The sequence below is a fragment of the Saccopteryx bilineata genome, chromosome 3 (genome assembly GCF_036850765.1).
Source record: "Saccopteryx bilineata isolate mSacBil1 chromosome 3, mSacBil1_pri_phased_curated, whole genome shotgun sequence".
NCBI classification, from domain to species: domain Eukaryota; kingdom Metazoa; phylum Chordata; class Mammalia; order Chiroptera; family Emballonuridae; genus Saccopteryx; species Saccopteryx bilineata.
This window is the reverse complement of record NC_089492.1, coordinates 309,101,109-309,128,271: the sequence shown is the minus strand read 5'-3', so window position 1 is coordinate 309,128,271 and position 27,163 is coordinate 309,101,109. Positions and strand designations below refer to the sequence as shown.

The 27,163-nt window shown below is 47.8% G+C and overlaps 1 protein-coding gene and 1 long non-coding RNA gene across 10 annotated transcripts in view; one reads left to right on the top strand and one right to left on the bottom strand.

Moving 5' to 3' along the window:
* The window catches only part of VRK3 (VRK serine/threonine kinase 3), a 45,415-nt gene extending 18,456 nt beyond the window's left edge, over positions 1 to 26,959 (bottom strand). For 4 of the 9 annotated variants that reach the window (XM_066271467.1, XM_066271468.1, XM_066271471.1 and 1 more), the window contains exons 1-10: positions 26,834 to 26,949; positions 24,265 to 24,325; positions 18,153 to 18,327; positions 14,893 to 15,042; positions 12,797 to 13,156; positions 7,185 to 7,243; positions 5,183 to 5,276; positions 3,766 to 3,850; positions 3,384 to 3,489; positions 1,737 to 1,829 (exon numbers count right to left, since the gene is read on the bottom strand). In XM_066271467.1, coding sequence (XP_066127564.1) covers positions 1,737 to 1,829; positions 3,384 to 3,489; positions 3,766 to 3,850; positions 5,183 to 5,276; positions 7,185 to 7,243; positions 12,797 to 13,156; positions 14,893 to 15,042; positions 18,153 to 18,291 — 1,086 coding nt within the window. In that variant the 5' untranslated portion in view covers positions 18,292 to 18,327; positions 24,265 to 24,325; positions 26,834 to 26,949. Of the gene's footprint in view, positions 1 to 1,736; positions 1,830 to 3,383; positions 3,490 to 3,765; positions 3,851 to 5,182; positions 5,277 to 7,184; positions 7,244 to 12,796; positions 13,157 to 14,892; positions 15,043 to 18,152; positions 18,340 to 24,264; positions 24,326 to 26,790 lie in introns of all 9 variants that reach the window. The other 5 variants (XM_066271472.1, XM_066271476.1, XM_066271470.1 and 2 more) reach the window with 5 other exon arrangements.
* On the top strand, positions 944 to 12,092 carry LOC136332147 (uncharacterized). Its single transcript, XR_010730602.1, has 3 exons — positions 944 to 1,180; positions 5,502 to 5,699; positions 11,364 to 12,092. It is a non-coding gene; the product is annotated as an uncharacterized lncRNA (long non-coding RNA).
* Positions 26,960 to 27,163: the final 204 nt, after the last annotated feature.

The following is a 27,163-nucleotide window of genomic DNA, read 5'->3' as shown; positions in this document are numbered from 1 at the left end:
GGCTGAGGCTCACCTGACCTATTTCCACTGGGTTGCTAAGCTGAGGGGAGTTCGCCTGATTTGCTGGTGGTGATTTTGTCACCACGAGGGAAGATAATCTGTCTGGCAATGACCAATGCGCAAACAAGAGCCCAGAGATGGAAAAGCCAGTTTCCCAATGACAGGGCTTGAGTTCCTAGGTTCAGACATGCCTGAAACCAGTGAAGTCCTCCATTTTTCCACTCCCTGGACCAATATACTACTGCACTCTCCCTTTTAAACTTTTTTTTTTTTGCTTAATCCATGTTAAATTAAGTTTCTGTTGTTTGCAACTAAAATAATAATTAGAATTTACTTTAAAACGCTATTTAATCAGTACCCTACTGGGAGTATATATTTAAAGTTTTCCCATTTTACTATTAAAATCAATGTCAGGAACACTGCATATTTGTACATATACCTTTGAATAGTCCTATGAATATATGGATAAGATATATTCCTAAAAGAGGAACTGGTGGGTCAAAAAACATGCATTTAAGATTTTGACTGCTTTATGCAAATTACCTTCCAAAATGGTTGCTCAATTCATACTTCCAACAGAATATATAAAAAAAAAATCTTTATTTTTTTAAATATCCTTTTATCATTCTTTTCAATTCTGTAGCTCACCTAAAGAATAAAAACAGAATGTTCTAATTTCCATCTCTATGATTATTAGGGAGGTTGAGCATCTTTTCTTTTTTTATAATTTTTTTTTTAATTTTTTTAAGTTATTTTTCTAATTTTTTTATTTATTTACTTTTTTTAGATTTTATTTATTCATTTTTATTAGAGAGAGAGAGAGAGAGAGGGAGAGATAGAGAGAGAACAGGGGGAGGAGCAGGAAGCATCAACTCCCATATGTGCCTTGACCAGGCACGCCCAGAGTTTTGAACCGGTGACCTCAGCATTCCAAGTTGACGCTCTATCCACTGTGCCACCACAGGTCAGGCCTTTTTTTATAATTTTTTAAAAAAATTTTATTTATTGATTTTAAAGAGAGAGGAGAGGAGAGAACAAGAAGTATCAAGTCATGGTTGCTTCACTTTAGTTGTTCACTGATTGCTTGTTATATATGACTTGACCGGGCAAGCCAGGGCCCCGAACCGGCAATCTCAGCATTCCAAGTCAACGCCCCATCCACCGCGCCACCACAGGTCAGGTAAGCATCTTTTCATATATTTACCTAATCTGTGGATTTCTTTTTTCTATGATCTACTTTTACTGTCCTTTATCTATTTTTCTAATTTGCTCATCTTTTCTTTTCCTTTTTTTTTTTTTAAGTGAGAGAAGGGGAGATAGACAGACTCCCGTATGTGGCCCGACTAGGATCTACCAGCAACCCCCCATCTGGGGCCGATGCTCAAATCAACTGAGCTATCCTCAGCACCTAGGGTTGATGCTCAAACCAATTGAGCCACTGGCTGTGGGAGGGGAAGAGAGAGAGAGAAGGAGAGAGGAGGAGAGAAAGAGGGAGAAGCAGATGGTCGCTTCTCCTGTGTGCCGACTGGGGATGGAAACCGATGTCTGCACATTGGGCCAACGCTCTATCCACTGAGCAAACCAGCCAGGGCCTCATCTTTCCTTATTTATTCAAATTAGCTCTTCCTATATGACAAACAGCAATTCTTTGTCTGCAATATACATTGTAAAAATAAATGAAGTTTTGAGACAGATGAGATTCTGAGCCCAGAGAGCTCTGAAGGTGGAGCTCCTACCTGGCTCAGGTCTTCTGGGTTCACAAAGACATTCTCAGCTGTCACATTTCCATGAACATACTCATTCTCGTGGAGGAACTCCAGGGCATCCAGCTGGGGGAAGCAAAAAAGGATCTCCATGAGCAGCGGGACTAACACAAAGAGCCTCTGAGGCGCAGCCCAGTGAATGAATGAATCCCCACCAGTAGGCCTGAGGGGGCGTGGCCTGCTCGTGACTGGGATGGGGGCAGATCTAAGCCGGACTAATTCTGGTTGAGCCTTAGGAAGTGCATTCTGACAGCACACCTAGCAGATCTTCTAAGTAGGCTTTAAAAAGTTCAGCATCAATTAAAGCTGACATTTGGTTTTCTATCTTTGTCTTGTATCTATTTCTTAGTTGAATACAAACTCAGGAGGAGGGAGGAGTTGGTTCCTTATTGCCTCATGCAAAACAAACAAACAAATAAACACCCAATGCCCATATATATCAGAGTTCTTCTTATTTCTTTTAGAGAGCAGAAATAAATTTAGTTAAGCAGTTTATATTTTTATCTCTCACTCTGACTTCTCCATTGAACTCCAGACTCATATATCAAATTGCCTCGTTGTTTCCTGCATCGTAACGACATATCCAAGCCTCCCTTGACCCCAAGGCTTAACTGTCCTCCAATTTCTGCTTGTCCTACAAACTTTCCCTCCCCATAGCCTGGCCCCTCTCCTCAGGCCTCGTCCTCTCTCATGCAGACCTCCCCTGGCCTCCATCTCACCCCTCCAGTTCCTCCCCACAAGGCCCACAGGGTTCTTTGGCATCCAGAGCTGACTGTGCCCCTCCCCTGCCTCCAATCCCCCATGGCTCCCCACTGCCCTCAGGACAGAGTCCCAGCTCTTCAGCTTGGCATTCAAGGCCCTGCGTGATCTGGTCACTGCTGGCCCCTCCACACCAACTTCTTACCCTTCCTCCTCCACATGCCACACTGAAGACACTCAGAGCATGAAGACCTTTGGGGTTCACCTAGTATATCATTCCCTTGCCCCTTTCATCCCCCTCCAAATTTAAATTGGGGCCTCTTAGTCACCTCCACAGCAGGGGGACACTTCTGTTCAGAGAACTTTTTACAATTTATGCAACTGTTAAATTTAATACTGCCCTTTCTGACTAGACAGAAAAGCCATGCTTGTGCTGCTTGTTCCCTGCTGCACTGTCAGCCCTGGGACAGTGTCGGACACCCATCAGGGGCCTGCTAAGTACTTAGTGAAAGGATGGATGAAAGACCAAAAAAATGAACCGATGTCTATGCTCTCTCCACACAAGCCTTTGCACAAGCCGTACCCTGGGCCTGATATTCTCCATGCACACCTCCACCCCCACCTTCCCCAGCACTTTGCTATTTCCCACTCTCGGCTTAGAAAGGACCTCCATCAGGAAGCCTGATAGAATCCCTCAAATTGAGACTGGGCCCCTTCCGCAACTCCCTTGGCCCTCTGGACACCCCTCACAGTAATGCTTCTCCCCTAGTTCTAATGGCCTGGGGTTCACCTGTCTGTCAGCGTGCTAGTCCTCGGTGTCCAGCAGAGGGAGGCACGGGCTGAGGTGTCAATGAACAGACTGATAAACTAGAACCTGGTGGCCACCCCCTGGACGGGAACCAGCGATGCTTAGGCACATACCAGCCGGCAGGCCATCTGGAACACAGACTGCATGGGCATTACGTGTTTCGGGGTGTCATCCAGGACTGACTGAAGGCTCCTCCCCAGCATGGGGAACACCAAGAACCTGGAAGAGATGAGTATCCCAGAAGGTGGGAGAGATAACCAGGGAGAGGAGGGGAAACCAAGCAAATGTCACTAAAGCTGGACTGTGGCTTGGTGGCTACTGAGGCCCTGGTCCCGGGCAAGACTAAGGGTTCTGACTGGTGGAAAATCAGCCCGGCACAAAGCAGGAGAAAGCAACCAACCAACTGGCCAGTGGCCCCAGGGTCCCAGCCATACCCGAGCACATGCCAGGGAGAGAAAGGGGCCAGAGAGGTGGGTGGCAAGTTAGGGGACTCACCTGTACCTGTCCTGGTGAATGCCAAAACCAACACAGGTGGGGATGGCCAGTAGGGGGATCGAGTACAGCTTCTTCCACTTGTTCACTATGGGAGGCAGGGCCCTGAGAGGTTAGAGCCCACCTGGTCCCAGGCCCATGGGGACAACAGCCCACTCTCAGACCAGAAGCACAGTGCGCCCAAGCCAGGCCAGACCCTAAGTCTCCTGGTCGAAGATACCACACCTGTGGGTGGGTGACAATGGGGGTGTTGACAGGGTGGGACTTGTTGACCCCGAATGTCTGTCATCTATGTCGGTGGGTGATGAGGGGTGAACATGGGAGGAAGAATATACAAATCTGGAGTGGAAGGGATAAGAATGACAGAACTTCTGAAATCACATGTATAGATAATAGTTTCAGGAAATGTCTAAACTGGCACGGTGTCACTAGATGTCAGCCCATCTTCCAGGATCTCAGTTGGATGGTACAGATTCAGAGGTGTGAAGATAAAAGTTTAACAAGTGCTGTCCAGGGAAAAGAGCCCTGGTTTGCAGTGTTTGCTAATTTCGGTGGTGTAAATACTGCCACCCTGGTCAATTACTAGCAACTGATAAGACGTCAAAGGATATAAAGACAGAAAGAGACATGTAGCAGCACAGTTATACAGTGTTTTCACCATCCAGATACAATGACATAAACAATCTCAAGGGTATAGATAACAAAAATGTAGACAATTAGGAAGTAATAAGTTTTGAGTATTTATTACCCTTGGTCTTAATTTATTTGATTGCTAGCTGGTGTAATTAATTTGAAGAATGGCTATGATTAACAACTGGCTTAAGCTAGTTTTAAAATTTTAATATTTGGCTCTGAAGAGCTGGTATGAGCTGGCTTTTGCCCAGGCTGCCTGTTCTGTGAGGCCTGAGGACTTATGTGTGACAGAAGCAAATCTGGGCCTTCTATTTAATATTTACTTATCTTTTATTTTCTTTTATTTTTTGTATTTTTCTGAAGTGAGAAACAGGGAGGCATAGGGCAGACTCCTGAATACACTCAACCAGGATCCACTGGCATGCCCACTAGGGGGTGATGCTCTGCCCATCTGGGGCATTGCTCCGCTACAACTGCAGTCATTTTAGCACCTGAGGTGGAGGCCATGGAGCCATCCCCAGCGCCCGGGACAACTTTGCTCCAATGGAGCCTTGGCTGCTGGAGGGGAAGGGAGAGAGAGAGAGAGGAGAGGGGGAAGGGTGGAGAAGCAGATGGGCGCTTCTCCTGTGTGCTCTGGTCAGGAATCGAACCTGGGACTTCCACATGCCGGGCCGATGCTCTACCACTGAGCCAACCAGCCTTGGGCCTTCTATTTAATCCCCACCATTCCCATATGTTCCAGGAGAAGCTAGTTGCTGTGGTGAAGCTGGTACCGCCCAAGTCTCACCCTGTTGCCCACTCTTCTGTGGAATACCTTGCAAAGGCTTGGCAACCCGCTGAAAGAAGTTCTGCTCATTGAACAAGCGCCCATCCTTGGCATCCTAGCATGGGATGAAGGGGGAGAAGGCTGTTACACTGGAATCTCAGATAAGGGGTCCCAGATCATTGCTGGCTATATGTTACCCCAGGGTAAAACCAGCAACCCAGGTTCCCCATCAAGTCCCGCACATCACAACCAAATGCCCTAGGGTACTACATGTGAACGCATATCAGAGACTTCAACTTCCTTCCCATTGCCCAGGCTCTTTTTCTTTCTTTTACAATAGATCTACAAGTTCTCCCTGGACATGTGGCCTTCAGCTAAAAACCACACTTCTCAGGCTCCCCTGAAGTGAGGAAGGACCACCCACATGACAAGTCCTGACCAATGGGGATGAGAGCAGAAGAGATGTAGACAACTTCCTGAGTTGGAGGATAAAGGACTTGATAGGCGCTCTCCTTCCTCCTCTCTTGTTGGCTGGAAGGTATGTGTGACAGTGGGAGCTAGAGCAGCCATTTCAGCCCATGAGATGGCAAGGTCATGGGTTGAGGATGTTGCAGCATCTCCATAAAGCACCTACTATGTGTTAAGTATTGTTCTGGAGATATAGTTGTGAACAAAGAAACTTACATGCTTGGTATCCCTGGGCAAGGGACTGAGTCCCCACTTCCTCACCTGTTAAATGGGGAACACAGTAACTACCGCACAGGCTTGCTTCTGAAACCTCAGCCCCGAGTTGGGCACAGAACAGACTCACAACAAACAGGGGCTATTAGTCACCTGTGAGCCTGGTTCCGGAGCCCTTGCTCTAAACCACTCACGTGGCCCCCATCTAGGGCAGAGGGAGAATTGGGACCCCACCCAACTGTCCCAGTTCTTCAGGGGGGGTGTGGGGGGTGAGACAATCTGAATAAATATATATATATATTTTTTTTTCATTTTTCTGAAGCTGGAAACAGGGAGAGACAGTCAGACAGACTCCCGCATGCGCCCGACCGGGATCCACCCGGCACGCCCACCAGGGGCGGTGCTCTGCCCCCCAGGGGGCGATGCTCTGCCCATCCTGGGCGTCGCCATACTGCGACCAGAGCCACTCTAGCGCCTGAGGCAGAGGCCACAGAGCCATGCCCAGCACCCGGGCCATCTTTGCTCCAATGGAGCCTTGGCTGCGGGAGGGGATGAGAGAGACAGAGAGGAAAGCGCGGCGGAGGGGTGGAGAAGCAAATGGGCGCTTCTCCTGTGTGCCCTGGCCGGGAATCGAACCCGGGTCCTCCGCACGCTAGGCCAATCTGAATAAATAAAAGCCACCCATAATTCCAGCACTCAGGGATAATGGCGAGGCTACTGACCACAACCAGGCCCTTTTATTAAACACTTCCTGTGTGCTGAAGGGTGCGACTCAACTGCCAGGTTGTTCTCACTTTGTCAGTTTATTTTTTCCTTTTGGCTCCCAAGGAGCACATGCTTCCTGTATTCTAAGGTCAGGTCTGATTTCATTGACTTCTCAGCACAGAGATCCCACGTGACTGGTTCTCTGTTTAGCCCCAATACTAAGCACAGTTACATATCATAGTAGGTGCTCAGTAACAGCACGCTGTGAGGCAGGCAGATAGCGGGGAATGGGCACCCTGGTGTGGGCATGATTGGCTCCATCACACAGAGGGGGGAACTCAGCTCAGAGAGGGGAGGCGCAAGCCCAGATCGCACAGCCAGGAAGTGTCAGAGGAGGGCTCGGATGGACCTGCTGCAGCCTCTGAGGGCCCTGTGAGAGGAGCAACCCGAGGCCCAGCAGGAGGCGTACCCTGCCCCAGGTCCCCCTGCTGCCTGCTTTCCTGCCTGCCCCAGCCAGAGAGGCTTGCAGATTTGGAGATCAACGGTGCATCTGCCAAAGCCCCAAGCCCCCCACCTCAGCACGTCCTTCACCCTCCCTAGTGTCCCCTCCTCCCCAGTGTCCCCCAGGGCCACTCACTAGTTTAAGCGAGAATCTTTGTTTCTGGGCACTTGACTCGCAGGAGGAGACAGGTTCAGCTGTGGACGGACATAATGAGAGAGGTTATAACCTACAGGGAATGTGAGCGACGTCGTCCTCAAACTTCCCAGTAACGAGCAGCAGTTTCAGTTCCTTGGTTCCCAAGGGGGCAAGTGCATTCTTGGTTTTCAAGATCTGCTCCTCTGTATTTTCAAACAGGTTCCTTTTTCTCCCTCTTTCTCTCTGTTAATATCCAGTTATGCAAAAGGGTTATTAACACAGTAGGCCTGAGACGCTCTCCTTGGAAAGGCCTGCTCACAGGCTGCCCTTGGCTGGTGGAACATGGATTTCGGGAGGGTTCCAGCATTCTCTCTACCCAATTAGAGGGGCTTCTTGTGCCCAAACTGTTCTGCTGAACATCTGCTTTGCTCCTGGGAATCTGGAATGTAGCTATGTTCCTGGCAGAGGGCGACTATATGACCAGCCCCCAGTAAAAGCCCTGGGTGTGGAGTCTAACAAGCGGCCTGGTTAACACTTCACAGGCGCTGCCACACCTCGCCTGCACCCGGAGGGACTCCATGGAGAATGGGAGAGGGCTCTGGAAGCTGCGCTGGGTGGTCTCCCCGACACATTGCCCCATGTGCCTCCCCTCTGCTGACTCGGCTGTGTCCTTTCGCTGTGATGGATCACGGTGTGAGAGGCCTGTTGGTCCTCCTAGCGTACCCCTGAACCTGGGGGTGGTCCTAGGAACCCCGATACACCCTATCTGCCTTTGTCTATATATAAGGTCTACCAGAAAGTTCTATCCATTTTTGGAATAAAACAAAATACAAATTTTTCTTACTGTCAATTAACTTTATTAAATAATAAAATTGCCATTATTATTAATGATTTCTTGCCAGCATGAGGGCAATTTGTATATCCCATTTTTGAAAAATGTTTTATCTTCTGATGCGAAAAATTGAACCAGTGCTTGTTTGATATCTTCTTCATTTTTGAATTTTTTGCCCTTCAAAAAATTTTGTAAGGACAAAAACAAGTGATAGTCGGAGGGTGCCAAGTCCGGGGAATATGGTGGATGCGACAGACATGCTCCTGTAGCATTTCTTCCTTGTTGAAATTCGTAAAAATTACAGTGGCGTAAATGAACTTTATCAGTAGCCATGGGTACACTATCACTTCACACATAAGACTAACGTGAATCAACTTTGTTTTAGTTAATTTGCTACATCACTATGTATACATTAAGTGATAAAATAGAGAGGCACGCATGCACCAAACATGTGCTTATGTGTCAAAACTTGTGATAGAAACGGACAGAACTTTCCAGTAGCCCTTATAGATGGGTCAGTGCCATGTGCTGGATGAGAGCCCCCCTGCCCTCCAAGAAGCCTTCAGCCCCTCAGGGACCCCTTGGCTGCAGATCTAGGGCAGCCTGTATCCAATGGTCTAATGGTTAATCAAGGGGGAGATAAAGGCACTGTCCTGTTGGTCCAACATGGAAATATGCCGAAAGTCCACCTCTACTCCAGAGCCCCCACAGGGCCAGCCCAGGCTGCACCAAGGCCTCTGCAACACCCCCCTCCTTTCTCTCTCCTCCCCAGGTTCTGACCCCTGGGGCGCTTCCTCATAAACACCCTGCATCTTCATTCTGCTTCATTATATACCCCGCAAACCTCCAGCCCTGCGCTAAGTGTGGGCTTTATACACACCCCTTCCGTTCATGCTTGGGACAGCCCTAGGGAGGCAGGCCTACTAACACACTACCATTACTGCTGTTGTTAGTGCCATCTGATGGATGAGATGACAGAGCTGCAGCTTAGAGAGGCCAAACCACAACGGAGGCTTTGTGCCAGGTCAACCGTGGTTTGAGCCCCGCCCCGCCATCAACTCTGTGTAGCTCTGCTCGAGGAGCTAAACCTCTCTGGGCCTTCCTTGCCGTCTCTGTAAAACAGGGGTAGTGAGGTCCACCTCTGAGACGAGATGCAAGGATTCAGAGGGGCCAGTAGAAACAATAATGGGACCAGCTGAGCGCAGATCGCAGCCAGCTTCATCTTTTATGTGCGGCACTCAGTGAGCCCACTCACAACCCCAGTGCCCAGCCCTGGGAGTGCCCCACGGGTGGCTTTTAGAATGTAACAAGCTCGAGGGTCCCCGCCTGGTAAGTAGCAGAGCTACTCCGGCCTGGGTCTAGCTCATCCCAGAGCCCACAAGCTGAAGCATTGCTGCCTGTTCCAGCGGGCTCTCTGCGTCCTTCCTCCTTCTCTCTTCTTTCCTTAATCATCCTGGCTGTAAGATTTCTGGAGCCAGATCTCTGGCTGGTTATTAACAACTCTGGATTAATTGTCCTCATTTATAAAAAGGGGATAATGATAATGCTGATGTCATAAGACTGTTGTAAGAATTAAGATAAATCAAGAAGTACAGTTGGTCCTTGTATATATATTTGTGGGTTCTGCACCTGTGGAGTCAACCAACTGCTGATTAAAAATATTTTTGGGTTGGCCCTGGCCGGTTGGCTCAGCGGTAGAGCGTTGGCCTGGCGTGCGGGGGACCCGGGTTCGATTCCCGGCCAGGGCACATAGGAGAGGCGCCCATTTGCTTCTCCACCCCCACCCCTCCTTCCTCTCTGTCTCTCTCTTCCCCTCCCACAGCCAAGGCTCCATTGGAGCAAAGACGGCCCGGGCGCTGGGGATGGCTCCTTGGCCTCTGCCCCAGGCGCTAGAGTGGCTCTGGTCGCAGCAGAGCGACCCCCTGGAGGGGCAGAGCATCGCCCCCTGGTGGGCAGAGCGTTGCCCCTGGTGGGCGTGCGGGAGTCTGTCTGACTGTCTCTCCCCGTTTCCAGCTTCAGAAAAATACAAAAAAAAAAAAAATTTTGGGGGGAAAAGTTACATTGTTGCTGAGGTGTGTTCTGTAGTTAGGCTGTTGGTGGTAGAGTCTGTACTAAGCATGTACAGACTTTTTCCCTTGTCATTATTCCCTATACAATACAGTATAACAGTTATTTACACAGCGTTTACATTGTATTAGGCAATATAAGTAATTTAAAGATGATTACAGGAGAATGTGCATAGGTTATATATAAAAACTATGCAATTTTATATACAGGATTGAACATCATCTGATTTGGGTATCTGTGGGGGATCTTGGAACCAATCACAGAAACGAACAAATGACTATCTATATAAAGCAAACATGTTTATGTAAAAACTTGTACATTAGGCCCTGGCCAGTGTCAGTGAATAGAGCAGCGGTCAGCAAGCTCATTAGTCAACAGAACCAAATATCAATAGTACAATGATTGAAATTTCTTTTGAGAGCCAAATTTTTTAAACTTAAACTATATACGTAGGTACATTGTTATTAACTTAATTAGGGTACTCCTAAGCTGGCCAAAGAGCCGCACTCAAGGGGCCAAAGAGTCGCATGTGGCTTGCGAGCTGCGGTTTGCCGGTTTGCCGACCGGTGGAATAGAGCATAGGCTCTCCATATAGAAGTCCCATGTTTGCCTGACCTGCGGTGGCACAGTGGGTAAAGCGTCAACCTGGAATGCTGAGGTTGCTGGTTTAAAACCCCGGGCTTGCCTAGTCAAGGCACATATGGGAGTTGATGCGTCCTGGTCCTCCCCCTTTCTCTCTGCTCTCTCTAAAATGAATAAATAAAATCTAAAAAAACAGTTAATAAGGCCCTGGCCGGTTGGCTCAGTGGTAGAGCGTCGGCCTGGCATGCGGGGAACCCGGGTTCGATTCCTGGCCAGGGCACATAGGAGAAGCACCCATCTGCTTCTCCACCCCCCCTCCTTCCTCTCTGTCTCTCTCTTCCCCTCCCGCAGCCAAGGCTCCATTGGAGCAAAGATGGCCTGGGCGCTGGAGATGGCTCCTTGGCCTCTGCCCCAGGCGCTAGAGTGGCTCTGGTCACGGCAGAGCGACACCCGGAGGGGCAGAGCTTCGCCCCTGGTGGGCGTGCTGGGTGGATCCCGGTCGGGCGCATGCGGGAGTCTGTCTGACTGTCTCTCTCCGTTTCCAGCTTCAGGAAAAAAAAAACAAAAAAACAAAAAACAGTTGATAAAAAAAAAAAAGAAGTCCCATGTTTGAGTCTCGGTCAGTGCACACAAGAGAATTGACCATCTGCTTCTCTCCCTTACTCTCTCTCCGTTCTCTCCCTCTTCTCCTCCTGCAGACAGTGCCCTGATTTGTTCAAGTGACGCCCGATCCTGGTCGAGGTGAATGTGGGAGTCTGTTTCACTATCTCCTCTCCTCTCACTTAAAAAACAACAATTTGTACACTAATGGTCACACCAGCATTATTCATCACAGAAAGAAATGCAAACGACACAAATGTTCACTAACGGATAAACCAAACGCAGTGTACATACACCCTGGAATATTACTCAGCCACAGAACGGAATGAGGTACTGGCACACGTGCCGCAACATAGATGGACCTTGAAAACATCCTGCTAGGGGAAAGAAGTCAGACACAGAAGGTCACGTGTTGTATCACTCCATCTACCTGGACTGTCCAGAACAGGCAGATCCAGAGACAGAAGTAGATTAGTGGTGGCCTGGGCTGGAAAGGGGGGCATGAGTGACTACTAAAAGGTACAGCGCTTCCTTTTGGGGTGAAAAAAATGTTCTGGAATTAGTAGTGATGGTGCATAACATTGTGACTATATTAAAATCTGCTAAATTGCAGACTTTTAAATGGTGAATTCTATGTTATGTGAATTTTATCTCAATTAAAAGATTGCATAAAACCCCCCAGAAAACCACATAAAGCACTAAGAATGGGGCCTGGCCTTGAGTTAGTAAGTACTCAGTAAATGTCAGGTTGATTATTACTAATAATTCCAGCAGAGTCATTCTCTTCATTGTAACAAGATATCCATCTTTTGCTGTTTGACTACTGACAGCTTTTATGTCTGGTCCTGCCTTGTGCGTCCCCCTCCCCCCCCCGCATCTGCAGGAGCTGATAGGAAAGCCTGGGGTTCCCATCTTTGGTGCTGGTGGAAGGAAGAGTGAAACTGTGTGAGGCCTGGCCTCTGGGTGGAAACCCTCACACTGGCCCCACCCCTTAACCACAATAAAAACCCAGGCCAGGTGCCTCTCCTTGTGATCTCAAGACATTTCAGACTTGCTCTCCCAAAGACAACTATAAGGATATATAAGCAATAAACCTTTCATATCCTCTTGGAATATGACATGATCAGTCTCACATCAGTCTCAACATTCAAACCAAATTTTTTTGGGGGGAGGTCCATCTTATCTCTGTAGGGTAGAGACTAATCATTGTCCTTATCATTCGGTCATACTGGATCTGCATTCCCATGACAACAGTAGGTGGAGCTGGAGAAGAGTGCTTTCCAGTTGGCCACACTTGCCACCACTCCCAAATGCCTTACTTCCAGCCTTCTGCACTCATTTATTCTACCTGCCTGACCTTGTAGGTGGGTAGTTTGCAGTCCCAGGTCTAAGAGAAATTTGCCTAGAGGAAGGTCTGCAGCTGGGATATGGCTTCCATTTTCATTCTCAGAAAGGGGTTCCCCTCCCCTCACCCTGGCTCCAAGGTGGCCTGGCCCACCCCATCACCTGCCCACCTGTAAACAGAGTGTACCTTCATAGAGAATGCCCTGGTCGTCCCTGGTCTGGAGGGATCCCAGTTTCCAGTATTGTCCATTATTGTCCTTCAGCACCGACCCTGTGGGCAAAGCCTCGAGGGAGGTGGTCACACGGCTCCGCTTCAGTGTCTGAGGGCTCCTCGTCAACTGCGGGCTTCTCTTTGCTGTCTGAGGGCTTCTCTTTGCTGTCTGAGGGCTTCTCTTTGCTGTCTGAGGGCTTCTCTTTGCTGTCTGAGGGCTTCTCTTTGCTGTCTGAGGGCTTCTCTTTGTTGTCTGAGGGCTTCTCTTTGCTGTCTGAGGGCTTCTCTTCGTTGTCTGCGGACTGCTTTTGGGGGCTGGGGTTCTGCCCTGGGATCCTACAGCAAGATGGCCAAAATAAAGGAAAAGGGGCAGCCAGAAAAGACAAGTTGAATGGATAGGAGATAGTACTCATAGTACTGTTTACTTACTCATTTGTTTAATAAACAATGGCTTACTAGAACCTTTCATGGGTCAGGTCTGTGTGACAAAGCTGGGGATACAGGTACGAGTCATACCTCAGCTCCTCCCTCACGGGGTCCTAATTATGTCGGGGAGTCTGACCTGGACACAGCCAGTCAGACTAGGCAGTATGGAGAGATATGAAAGAGACTGACTGTGCCTGGAGAAGTCAGGGAAGGCTTCCAGGAGGAGGACATGTGAGTTTAGTCTTTTTGAATGAATAGAATTTTCCAGGAGTCAAAAAGACTCTCCACATTCAACCAAAAATATCCTGAGATAGGACATGGCCTTGTGCTAAATATAAAGAAATTTATTAGACTGAGGCCCTGCCCTTGACTGGCTAGCAGACTGGCAAGAGAATGGGGTGGCATGGTGAGGAGGAAAAGATACTAACTACTGGACATGGTCACAGGAAAAACTATTAACTACTCCATTCCTGATCCTGGCTGGTGGCTCAGTGGATAGAGTGTTGGCCCGGTGTATGGACGTCATGGGTTCGACTCCAGGTCAGGGCACACAGGAGAAGCGACCATCTGCTTCTCCCCCTATCTTTCTCCCCCTTCTCTCCTCCCCCCCCCCCTTCTCTCCTTTTTCCCTCCCATAGCCAGTGGCTCGATTGGTTCCAGTGACTCTGGGCGCTGAGGATAGCTCGGTTGGTCCGAGCTCATCAACCTCAGGTGCTAAAAATAGCTCAGGACTCAAGCATCAGCCTAAGATGAGGTTGATGGGTGGATCCTGATTGGGGCGCATGTGGAAGTCTGCCTATCTCCCCTCCTTTCACCTATAAAAAAGAAAAAAAAATGACTCCATTCCTCCCACATACCCTCCACCCAAGGCACAGAATGGCAAAAGGCAATAGGGTCTGGAGGGTAACCAGGGACAAAGAGGAGACACCGAGGACTGAGACTTTAGATCGGACGGCCTGGTAGGAAGGAGACAGGCACACAGTCCTTAAGCCTTCCTTGGTCACTGGCTAGCATGGGCCACACTCAGATGACTCTATCTGGTCCCTGCTCACAAAAGACTCTCAGTCTGGTCAGTGAGGCAGAAAGGGACAAGGAGCCTGGAGGGAACATGTGCTCAAATGAGTGGCAATGGCACTGTGGGCGCCCAGACAAAGAGGATGAAGAGAGGCTCCAGAGGGAGACACGTTACCTTGATCTAGCCTTGGGTGCTCCTAAATGGCTTCCCAGAGATCTGACCCTTTGTGTGTTGGAAAGTGGCAGCATGCCAGGCAAAGAAGGGATTTGACAGTGCCCCACGCTGAGGGAACAGACTTAGCTAAGACCAGAGGCTGAAGACCCTGAAAAGTATTTCCAAAAAGTAAGTTTTCCATGCACAGGGTTGTGGTGAGAGCTCAAACCGGAACCAGACCACAGAGTCTTCAGTTGCCTGCCTGAAGAGGTCAGACTGTCAGGCAATGGGGACAGTAGGTGACAGTGAGCAAGGAGGGGTGGGGTCAGCTCTGATCCTGTAGAGATGAACTGGAGGGAAATCCTGGGGAGGCTGGGATAAAGGTCCAGGCAGATATAAGTGGCACCTGAGCAGGGGGATGATGCCCCACACATTGTCCGATGACCCACCTTTTAACCAGATGAATCCTCACTCTTACCTTTGGGTTTCTCACAGGGACTTAAGGTATCTTCAGACCCAGAACTGTCATAGTCTGAGAAGACGGATGATGGAGAAGAAGCGAGACAGCTGGACCATTTCACTTTCTTGGGAGAGAGTTCAGAACTAGTGTTCTTCCCTCTCCTTGAGCCTAGAAAAAAAGGAAGGCCAAATGCAGACTGAAGGTTACAAAGGCCCTTTACAGGAACCACAAAGCCAGACATCCTAAGTTCTTATTCAAGCACTCTCGTCCCTTCAACCACTCTCTTCCCTTTGGTGTGGTGCCCTCAAACCGAAGACTCACTTCTTCTTCAGGGGTCTTAGCCTCTCTTATATCTGCTATTACTTTGTCATTCTGTTCTATCTTCTAGGTCATTTCTGCAGATCTATCTTCTATTCTAGTTCACTATTCTCTCTTTTGCTTTGTCTAGTCTGCAGTTTAAATAATTCAATGAGTTTCTAATTGCCATATTAGCTTTTATCATCATAGGTATTATTTGGTTCTTTTTCAGGTCTACCAGGTCAACTCTAACTAACTTTTTTCCTTTATTATATTTTTAATTTCTTCCTTCATTTCTTTAAACATATTAAAGGTGTTTTGTTTTTTTTTGCATTTTTCTGAAGCTGGAAACGGGGAGGCAGACAGACTCCTGCATGCGCCCGACCGGGATCCACCCGGCATGCCCACCGGGGGGCGGTGCTCTGCCCATCTGGGGCTTCGCTCTGTTGTATCCAGAGCCATCCTAGCGCCTGAGGCAGAGGCCACAGAGCCATCCTCAGCGCCCGGGCCATCTTTGCTCCAATGGAGCCTCGGCTGCGGGAGGGGAAGAGACAGACAGAGAGGAAGGAGAGGGGGAGGGGTGGAAAGGGGGAGGGATGGAGAAGCAGATGGGCGCTTCTCCTGTGTGCCCTGGCCGGGAATCGAACCCGGGTGTTTTGTACATAGTCTCATCTGTTAAATCCTTGGAATCTGGTCAGTGCAGGTTTGATTCTGTCGTTTGTTGTTTTTCCTGACAGTGCCTTGTTTCCTGGTGTCTTTGTTAATTGATTGGGAAGCTCATGTGCCCGTGGTTAATTCCCTAAGGTCAGTCTCTAAAGGGTGTTCCCCAAAAAGATTTGCCTCATTTGGAGAGAGGCACCCACACGTCATGACAAAAGGGTTCATTAATGAGCTCTAACCGAAAATGGGGACCTGACGATATCAGGCCTAACCTGGGAAGATGGTGAGCAGAGGAATGACAGGGTCTGACTTTGTCTCAACAGGATCTCAGACTACCATATAGAAAACCATAGGGGAAAGAGAAGAAACAGGGAGACTAGGACAGTGGTCAGCAAACTCATTAGTCAGCAGAGCCAAATATCAACAGTACAACGATTGAAATTTCTTTTGAGAGACAAATTTTTTTTTTTTTTTTTGTATTTTTCTGAAGCTGGAAACAGGGAGAGACAGTCAGACAGACTCCCGCATGCGCCCGACCGGGATCCACCCGGCACGCCCACCATGGGGCGACGCTCTGCCCACCAGGGGGCGATGCTCTGCCCATCCTGGGCGTCGCCATGTTGCGACCAGAGCCACTCTAGCGCCTGAGGCAGAGGCCACAGAGCCATCCCCAGCGCCCGGGCCATCTCTGCTCCAATGGAGCCTTGGCTGCGGGAGGGGAAGAGAGAGACAGAGAGGAAAGCGCGGCGGAGGGGTGGAGAAGCAAATGGGCGCTTCTCCTGTGTGCCCTGGCCGGGAATTGAACCCGGGTCCTCCGCACGCTAGGCTGACGTTCTACCGCTGAGCCAACCGGCCAGGGCCACGAGAGACAAATTTTTTAAACTTAAACTATAGGTAGGTACATTCCTTATCGAGGTAGTGCCTGCACGTGGTATTTTGTGGAAGAGCCACACTCAAGGGGCTAAAGAGCCGCATGTGGCTCGCAAGCCGCATGTGCCAAGCAGGGGACCAGGGGAAGAAGGCTTCTGCAACAATATCAGTGACAGGTGAGGGTGGGATGGACCAGGCAGAGGAGGAGGCAGGAAGTGATCTGATTTGGCACTGATTTTTTATTTTTCCTTTGATTTGAGAGAGAGAGAAGGGAGAGAGAAAGAATGAGAGACAAGGGAAGGGAGAGAGAGAAGCATCAATTCACTGTTTCATTTTTTAGTTGTGTACTCATTGCTTGCTTCCTGTATGTGCCCTGACCAGCGATCAAATCTGCGACCTTGGTGCATGGGGGCCACGTTTTAGCCACTGAGTTACCTGACCAGGACCTTGGCACTGATTTTTTTTTTTTTTTTTTTACCAGGACAGAAAGAGAGTCAGAGAAAGGGATGGATAGGGACAGACAGACAGGAACGGAGAGAGATGAGAAGCATCAATCATCAGTTTTTTGTTGTCACACCTTAGTTGTTTATTGATTGCTTTCTCATATATGCCTTGACTATGGGGCTACAGCCGATGGAGTGACCCCTTGCTCAAGCCAGCGACCTTGGGTCCAAGCTGGTGAGCTTTTTGCTCAAGCCAGATGAACCCGCTCTCAAGCTGGCAACGTCGGGGTCTCGAACCTGGGTCCTCTGCATCCCAGTCTGACGCTCTATCCACTGCGCCACTGCCTGGTCAGGCGGCACTGATTTTAAATAGAGAGCTGACAAGATTTGCTAGAGGGCTGAACTGTGGGTGGGAGAGAAACAGGACTTAGGATGACTCCATGGTCTGCTGTGAGAAACTGGATAAATGAAGTTGCCATTTACCACGATGCTGAAGTTTATGGTAGACCTGGAGTGCTGAGGTCGCCAGTTCAAAGCCCTGGACTTGCCCAGCCTGGCATGTACAGGAAGCAACTACTACAAGTTGATGCTTCCTGCTTCTCCCTCTCCCCTCTTTCTCTCTCTCCTCTCTCTAAAAATCAATCAATGAATTAAAAAATATTAAAAAAAAAAAAAGTTTATGGAAGGGGCAGCCACATCAGGTACTCAGTTCTGGGCATGTTTATGTGACAGCCAACAGATGTCAAACAAGTAATAGTTTGATATACTATATAATTCTGGGTTTCAGGGAGGGGTCCAGGCTGAGGACAGAGATGTGTGAGTTGTCAACTTTAAAGCCATGGGACTAATAAGATGCCAAGAAACTGAGTACAGGGAGAGATTAGCTCCGGACTTCTCCAGTTTGAATGCAGGCTCAGACAGACTGCAAAGGTGTACATGCTCCCTCCTCACACCCCACACACAGCCCCTCAGCCGTCCTCCAGGGAAGCTCAAAGCTCCAGTCCTTACCTCGGAAGGATGACAAAAGCGGTCTGACAAAGGTCTGGGACTCCTCATGCTCCTCTGTAGACAAAGACTTTCCACAGTAGGGGCAGAATTTGAATGCTGTTTGGATACTTTTGCCACAGCCTGAACAGAAGGTGCTCATGCCAAAAAACAGAAGTGTGCAGGAGGGAACAGGAAGCTGAAAGAGAAACTGCCCATGAGCAGTCATCAAATTCCTCACGTTGTAAAGAAAATGATCACCCACTGAATATACTCCCTTAGGGAGTGGCCACTCCTAAAATGAGTCCCTGTCCACTGTGACCAGCATCTAGCCACTACTCTCTTGCTAAGGGCCCAGGGCAAGTACAAAGCCGAACAAAGATACAAAGCAGAAACTGCAGACCTCACGACTGATATGGGAGTGCCTGAGGTCAATGAAAATTACGAGGCAGCACTGCTGCAATCACAGAAGCTCTGAGCGTCTTCAACTGCATTTGTGATGTTCATTTATTCAAACACATGATGGGGATGAGAGAGACAGCTAATGCTCAAATACTCACATGCTCCCCTACACTTCCTAGGGCCCCGTCCAATTAAATTGGGACCACATAACTAGTTCTGGTCAATGGGGTGTAAGTGGAAGTCACTTTCCAGCTGAGGCTGTTAAGAGCCAGAGTAGTAGCTCCTCTACCCTCTCCTGCCTTGCAGGAATAGCTCTGGAGGCCACATACTCCAAATGACACAGCCACGAGATGAAGGAAGGCTGCCTGGTCCACACTGGGATTTCATGATCAGCAAATAAACTTATGTTGTATTGAGCCACCAAGACTTCAGGGTTTATTTATTACTGCAGCATAGCCTACTTTATCCTGACTAAACGCAGTGAGACAAAAGGAATCCATTGAATTATTTTCTAAGCTTTGTGTATCTGTGGAATATTTCCCAATATTTAAAAATCAAAACCAAGCCCTGCCCGGTTGGTTCAGTGGATAGAGTTTTAGCCCAGTATATGTATGTCCCAGGTGAGATTCCTGGTCATGGCACACTAGAGAAGTGACCATCTGCTTTTCTCCCCCTCCCTCTTTCCCTCCTGCAGCCAGTGGCTTGACTGGTTTGATTGTTGGCCTCAAGCACTAAAAATAGCTCAGATGATTTGAGCACTGGCCCCAGACAGGGGTTGCTGGGTGGATCGTGGTCAGGGGCATACAGAGTCTGTCTCACTATCTCCCCTCCTCTCACTTAAAAAATAAAAATAAATAAAAACCAAAATCATACATATGACAGATGAAGATGTGGCAGGTTTATCCATTTGCTAGGCTGCCATAACTTATTACCACTGAGAGGTGGCTTAAACAACAGCAATTTATTTTCTCACAATTTTGGAGGCTAGAAGTGTGAGATCAAGGCATCAATGAGCTTGGTTTCTTCTGAGACCTCCCTGCTTGGCTAGCAGATGCCTGCGTTCTCACTGTGTGCTCACACGGCCATCCCTCTGTCTGTCCTGATCTCTTCTTGGAAGGACACGAGTCATATTGGGCCAGGGACCTGTCTTAGTCTGTTTGGGCTGCTGTAATAATATATCACAGACTGGGTGGCTTAAAAACAAGAGAAACTTATTTCTCACGGTTCTGGAGACTAGGAAGTCCAAGATCAAGGTGCCACCATGGCTGGGTTCTGGTGAAAGCCCTCGCTTGGGCTGCAGACTGACAGCTCCTCGCTGTGTCATGTGGCGGTAGTGGCTAGGGAGCTCTCTGGGGCCTCACTTACAGAGCATTATTCTCACCGATGAGGGCTCCACCCTCAAGACTTAATCCCCTCCCAAAGGTCCCACCTCCTAATACCATCTAATAGGGCATTAGGATTTTAACCTATGAATTTGGAGAGACCCAAACATTCTGACTATAGCAGGCCTACCCTAACAACCCCATTTTAACTTAATTATCTCTTTAAAGACCCCCATCTCCAACTATGGTCACATTCTGACATACCATATTTCCCCATGTATAAGATGCACTTTCCCCCCCAAAATTTGGGGTCTAAAAACTGGGTGCCTCTTACACAGTGGTTGTAGATTTTTTTTCACTTGCATTCCCCGCTTTTTCGTGCTTGTTTTTGTGCTCATTGTTGAAGACAGTGATTCATCATCAGACACAGATGAGGACAAGCTAATGGATGGGAGTTTGGGAGTTTTGACAGTGATAAGGAGTTGTACAAATTTTTTTTTTTTTTTTACAGGGACAGAGAGAGAGTCAGAGAGAGGGACAGGGACAGACAGACAGGAATGGAGAGAGATGAGAAGCATCAATCTTCAGTTTTTCGTTGCGACACCTTAGTTGTTCATTGATTGCTTTCTCACATGTGCCTTGACCAGGGGCCTCAGCAGACCTTGGGTCCAAGCTGGTGAGCTTTTTTTTTTGCTCAAGCCAGATGAGCCCGTGCTCAAGCTATTGACCTCGGGGTCTCGAACCTGGGTCCTTCCACATCCCAGTCCGACACTCTATCCACTGCGCCACCGCCTAGTCAGGCAGTGTTGTACAAATTTTATGATGACTAAAACTTGAGTTCAATAACTTTATGTAAAACATTTTTTTCCCCAAATTTTGGGCCCCAGAATTAAGGTGCGTCTTATACATGGGGAAATACAGTACTTGGGCTTAGGGTTTCCAAATACAAATTTTTTAAAAATATATATTTTATTTTATTGATTGATTTTAGAGAGAAGGGGGAGACAGAGAAACCGATTCCTTGTTCCACTTACTATTTATGCATTCATTGGTTGATTCTGTTCTTTCTTTCTTTCTCTCTCTCTCTTTTTTTTTTAACAGAGACAGAGAGTCAGAGAGAGGGATAGATAGGGACAGACAGACAGGAACGGAGAGAGATGAGAAGCATCAATCATTAGTTTTTTATTGTGACACCTTAGTTGTTCATTGATTGCTTTCTCATATGTGCCTTGAATGTAGGCCTTCAGCAGAGCGAATATCCCCTTGCTCGAGCCAGTGACCTTGGGTCTAAGCTGGTGAGCTTTTGATCAAACCAGATGAGCGCGCACTCAAGCTGGCGACCTTGGGGTCTCGAACCTGGGTCCTTCCGCATCCCAGTCTGACACCCTATCCACTATGCCACCACCTGGTCAGGCTCCAAATACAAATTTTTACAGAACACAGTTCAGTTCCTAAAAGCAGGATTAAACTAGTTAATAAGTGAAGAGAAAATCCACAAGGATGACAGTGCAACAGATATTTCAAATGAACATATTTCAAATAGCAAAAGAAAAAAAATTATCTTATTGGTTCTTTATTCTAAAACTTAGTGTACAGTATCAGTCATAAGCTTGACTATCAAAATTGAAATCAAAGTAAACCTGTGGCTTGATCTCGCCTTGTAAGAGAAAGTTCTTCCCATTTTACTTTATTTATTTTTGGCAAATAAAAATTGTATATATTTAAGGTATATGTGATGTTTTGATATATATGTAAATTGTGAAACGAGCCTGACCTGTGGTGGCACAGTGGATAAAGCATCAACCTGGAAATGCTGAGGTTGCCGGTTCAAAACCCTGGGCTTGCCTGGTCGAGGCACATATGGGAGTTGATGCTTCCTTCCCCCTTCTCTCTCTCTTTCTCTCTCTCTCTCTCCCCCCTCTCTATAATGAATAAATAAAATCTAAAAAAAAAAAAAGTTACAAATCTAAAAAAAAAAAAATTGTGAAACGACTACCACAATCAAATTAATATATCCATCACTTCACAGTCCCTGGTAACCACTATTCTACTCTCTGTTACTATGAACTGGACTTTTTAAAAGATTCCACATAAGCCTGACCTGTGGTGGCGCAGTGGATAAAGCGTTGACCTGGAACACTGAGGTCACCGGTTCAAAACCCTGGGCTTGCCAGGTCAAGGCATATATGGGAGTTGATGCTTCCTGCTCCTCCCCCCTTTCTCTCTCTCTCTCTCATTCTAACTCTCTCTCCTCTCTAAAAATAATGAATTAAAAATAAATAGATAAATAAATAAATAAAAGATTCCACATATAAGAGAGATCATGCAATATTTTGTGACTGGCTTAGTCTAATCAAACCCTTATCTTTTATTCATTGTAAACACTGGTCTGTCACAATCGCAAAATAGTAGAGTTCTTTAAAATCACTGAATCTAGTCCCAGGCAACCTGGAGCTCCAGATCTGCTATGTGCCGGGTACCTAATTTCACCTCTGTGTGCCTCAGTCTGCCCAATAGTAAAACGGGGATTCTAATCTCTCTGATAGAGTGATAGTTGAGGCCTAAATGAATACATTTATAGCAAGTGCTAACAACAGGGCCTAGCTCATGGAAAGCCCTTTATGTTAGTGGTTATTACCATATCATGCCCTGTTATCTCACTAATTATATTCTATTTGCTAATACTTTTTTTTTCCCCTTTTCTCTTTCAATACTAGAAGTTCTAAGCTTCTCAGGGCTCTGTTTCCTCTTGGTGCTGCCTTATGGAATTACAGTGCCCGCCCTTGAAAAACAATGGCCATCCAAACAGCTAATGAAAGAAATCTCAGCTAGAGAATAGGTTTCCTCTCCCTCGAGGTCTGCAAAAGAACAGAAACCACACTGGCGTAAAACTGCCTTTTGTGTGTGTGTGTATATGTGTATGTGATAGAGACAGAGAGAGTTCATAGTAACAGAGTAGAATAGTGGTTACCAGGGACTATGTGACAAACAGGGACAGACAGGAAGGGAGAAAGATGAGAAGCATCAATTCTTTGTTGTGGCACCTTAGTTGTTCGTTGATTGCTTTCTCATATGTGCTTGACTGGGTGCTACAGCAGACCGAGGGAGCCCTTGCTCAAGCCAGCGACCGTGGGCTCAAGCCAGTGACCATGGGGTCATGTCTATGATCCCATGCTCAAGCTGCATAAGCCTACACTCAAGCTGGCAACCTCAGGGTTTCAAACCTGGGTCCTCTATGTCCCAGTCCGATGCTCTATCCTCCGCACCACCACCTGATCAGGCAAAAACTGCCTTTCTATTATTTCCCATAAAGGAGGTGTGTAAGACATCTGACTGCAAAGACTGTCACTAGGTATCCTTCAGTTCCTAAGAAGTCTGTAATTCTGATTTAACCTAATAATTTTTATTAAGTTTAAGTCATTTATTTAAGTAATTTAACTTGATTTATGTAAGTCATTTAACTTAATAATTACTTTACAGGTAATAGCACTGAAAGGATAGCTCTACCTCTTCAAAGATAGAGAAGTTTTGTTAACCACTTCTCCCTCCTCCCCCAGGTCACAACAAACCTGAAGCCCTTATGATGGAGCCACAGATCCAAACTGCCAAGGAAGGCTGCCATGGAGAGTTATTCTAGACTTTGTATTAGTGAGAAATTTGTGTCTGGGTTAAGCCACTGAGGTTAGGGGGCTGTTGTTATTGCAGCATAGTATAACCTAGTCTGACTAATATCCTGAGACTCTGCTAGATTACTTATGTAAACAAAAGCTTGAAAATCTGTGGTGGTTTTAAGTGGATTTATTTATTTATTTATTTTTTTGTGTTTTTCTGAAGCTGGAAACGGGGAGAGACAGTCAGACAGACTCCTGCATGCGCCTGACCGGGATCCACCCGGCACGCCCACCAGTGTGATGCTCTGCCCACCAGGGGGCGATGCTCTGCCCCTCCGGGGCGTCGCTCTGCGGGGACCAGAGCCACTCTAGCGCCTGGGGCAGAGGCGAAGGAGCCATCCCCAGCGCCCGGGCCATCTTTGCTCCAATGGAGCCTTGGCTGCGGGAGGGGAAGAGAGAGACAGAGAGGAAGGAGGGGGGGGAGAAGCAAATGGGCACTTCTCCTATGTGCCCTGGCCGGGAATTGAACCCGGGTCCCCCGCACGCCAGGCTGATGCTCTACCGCTGAGCCAACCGGCCAGAGCCTTAAGTCGATTTAAGTAGAATTTTTCTAGGTGCCAAGGGCCCTTGGATAAAGATGACCTCCAGGACGGGGCAAGCGCCTAACCCAGTGACCCTGTCATGCCCACAATGGTTCTCCTGGGACTAAAGTATAAGAGCAGTAACACAGGAGAGATGGAGCGGTCGCAGGCTGTTGGTGGGGAATAGGACTTAAGGGGCATGTACCCAACTAGGTTGTACCTTTATGGGTTCACAGTCTGGCCCTCAGATTCACTGGGCTGAAATCTCCATCCTAAGTGTCCTGTAAGTGAAGAAAGGTGGAGAGGCTGACTCAGGCTCACTACACACAAAAGGGAAAGATAATGGTTAATGTTTACTGTGCACTGGCTATGTAGACAGCATGTGCTAATTTCTATAACAATTCACTGAGCCCTTAATATGTGCCAATTGCTGGGGATACAGCAGCAAAGGAAACAAATGCAGTTCTTCACCTGACAAAGCTCACATTCTGGGTGTGGCAGGAAACAAGATAAACAAATGAGCAAGTAACTATTTAACAGTTCAGCTGAAGATAGGGTTATGGTAAACGTTCTGTAAATATGACAGAAAGAAAGAAGGGCGTCTCAGAGTGCTGAGGTCACATGCCCAAGGTCACAAGGCTAGAAAAGAACTCAAGCCCGAGGCTCCAACACTCAAATGCTGCTGGCCTTTATCATCCATTTACCCATTTATTTAATTTATTCAACAAATATTTACTGAACATCTCCTATGCGTTAAATATTGTTTCCTTCCTGAAAGGTTCTGAGACTAGCACAGGAGAGCTAAAGGTTAGACTACACCTTAGCATAGAAGGGACAGTGACACGCCTCGGCCCCAGGGCGTCTATCAGATTCGCTATTAGCTCTACCGGCCTCGCCTCCGTCGTAGCCACACCCTCTCTTAAGAGCCGAGAGCAAGATTGCCCCTTCCACATTCAATTGATTAAAATAATTCACAGTACCGCCTGAGTTGGAGAGGGTAGAGAACTAGATTTCACCTCTGATGGAAGGAAGAGCAGCAGCATATTGCAGCGCTGCGTCATGCCAGGGCCATGAGAGGTTGGTGGCCATGTTTTGCAATCGACCACACCTTGCTGCGTGTTCCTCCTGACCTAGCCTTGCTGACTGCTCCTTCCTTGTCTCTCCTTCCTCTCATGAAATATCCCAGCCTTGATAATGTTACAATGATAACAACACAGTCACACTACATCTTTCAGCTTGGTGTTGTGAACACATTATTGTACTTGTTCTCCAAATTTCTTACAATGGAGGTATTTTTATTCTCACGTTGAGATGAGAAAACAGACATTTAGGAGCTTAACAGGTCTCACAACAAGGAAGAGCCTGAATAAGATTCAAACTCTGGAATGCTTGATCCCCACATCATTAACATTTTACTATGTATGACACAGAGCCATACCAAATACAGTGTGTCCGTAAAGTCATGGTGCACTTTTGACCAGTCACAGGAAAGCAACAAAAGACAATGGAAATGTGAAGTCTACACCAAATAAAAGGAAAATTCTCCCAGTTTTATACCTATTCAGTGCAGTTCGATGTGAGCACACGCACAGATTTTTTAGGGCTCCTTAGGTAGCTATCCCGTATAGCCTCTACAGACTCGTCACTGACTGATGGCCTACCAGAACGGGGCTTCTCCACCAAACTGCCGGTTTCCTTCAACTGCTTATCCCATCGAGTAATGTTATTCCTATGTGGTGGCGCTTTGTTATAAACGTGCCGATATTCATGTTGCACTTTGGTCACGGATTCGAATTTAGCGAGCCACAGAACACACTGAACTTTCCTCTGTATCGTCCACATCTCAACTGGCATGGCCCTGGGCTGCTTCGCTGTATACACGGTGTTATGTCATCATCTGCGCATGTGCACATGCTGCCACATCATCCTACAGGAACTGGGAGGGTTTTCCTTTTATTTGGTGCAGATTTCACATTTCTATCATCTTTTGTTGCTTTCCTGTGATCGGTCAAAGTGCACCATGACTTTACGGACACACTGTATTTGCCACGTGCTCACATGGCTCTGTGACTTTCACATGCTGTTTCCCTTTGCCTAGAAAAGCCTCTGCCTGCCTCTCTTTCTTCCTTTTTGCCCCATCCCCCTGCCCACACTCCATGAGAAAGCACATTCAGAATCCCTCGCAAAAACTTTAATTCCTCCAGGCAGAGTTAGGTGACTCACTTTAGTATCCTATGCAACCCTCTGCTCACCGTTTCCTTATTCTTGACCATTTCCTCCTTTAGCATGGGAATCTTGTTCTATTTTTCTTTGCATCTTCCAGACCTAGAACTGTGCTTGGCTGATAGCCATTGTTTGATAAGTGATTGTTGAATGGGATTTTTAAGAGCATGCTAACTTTGAAAATTAAGATTCTATTTAGGCATATTAATAACCTTTACCGAAATAAGCGATTGATAGAGCCAAATGGTCACAAGACCCCCCCCCCCCCCCCCGCGCCCCCCGGAAAAAAAGAGCCGAGAGGAGCCTGGGACCGGAAAGACAGGCCAACTTTCCGGGCAACCAGGAGCTTCTCTCATCACAAAACTCGCTGTCGCGGTCTCCGCCTCCTACAGAGGGTCCTCATGACGTCACAGGCACTACGCCCGAACTGCGTACAGAGTAACGGGAGACTTCCACCTGCTAAGCCTTGCCTTCCCCTCACTTCTGGACTTGGTGAGCCTGGGGATGGGGGAAGACCAAATACCTGAGTCTAGGCCCTCGGATGGACCTCGGGGACTGTCACTCACCTTCTCGGTGGCCCCACAGAAACTTCCGCTGGGGAGGAAAGCGCTGCGCGCGCATTCTCTGCCCTGAGGCAGTACTGCGCTCGCGCAGGCGCTGCTTACCTCCCGACTGCACCCCCTTCCCCCAGCCCCGCAGGTCCAAGCCATGGAACTCCATTTCCCAGACGCCTTCGCGGCTGGGGGTGGATTATTCCCTGGCGGTCCATCCCTATTTTATCCTCTTTGGAACACTGCCTGGTCCTACTACGCATGTCCTAATGTGGAGCCAATCGTAAGGAAGAATAAACCACGGGGCATCTGTCCGCCAATCAGGGGCGGTCACATTTTTCCCGC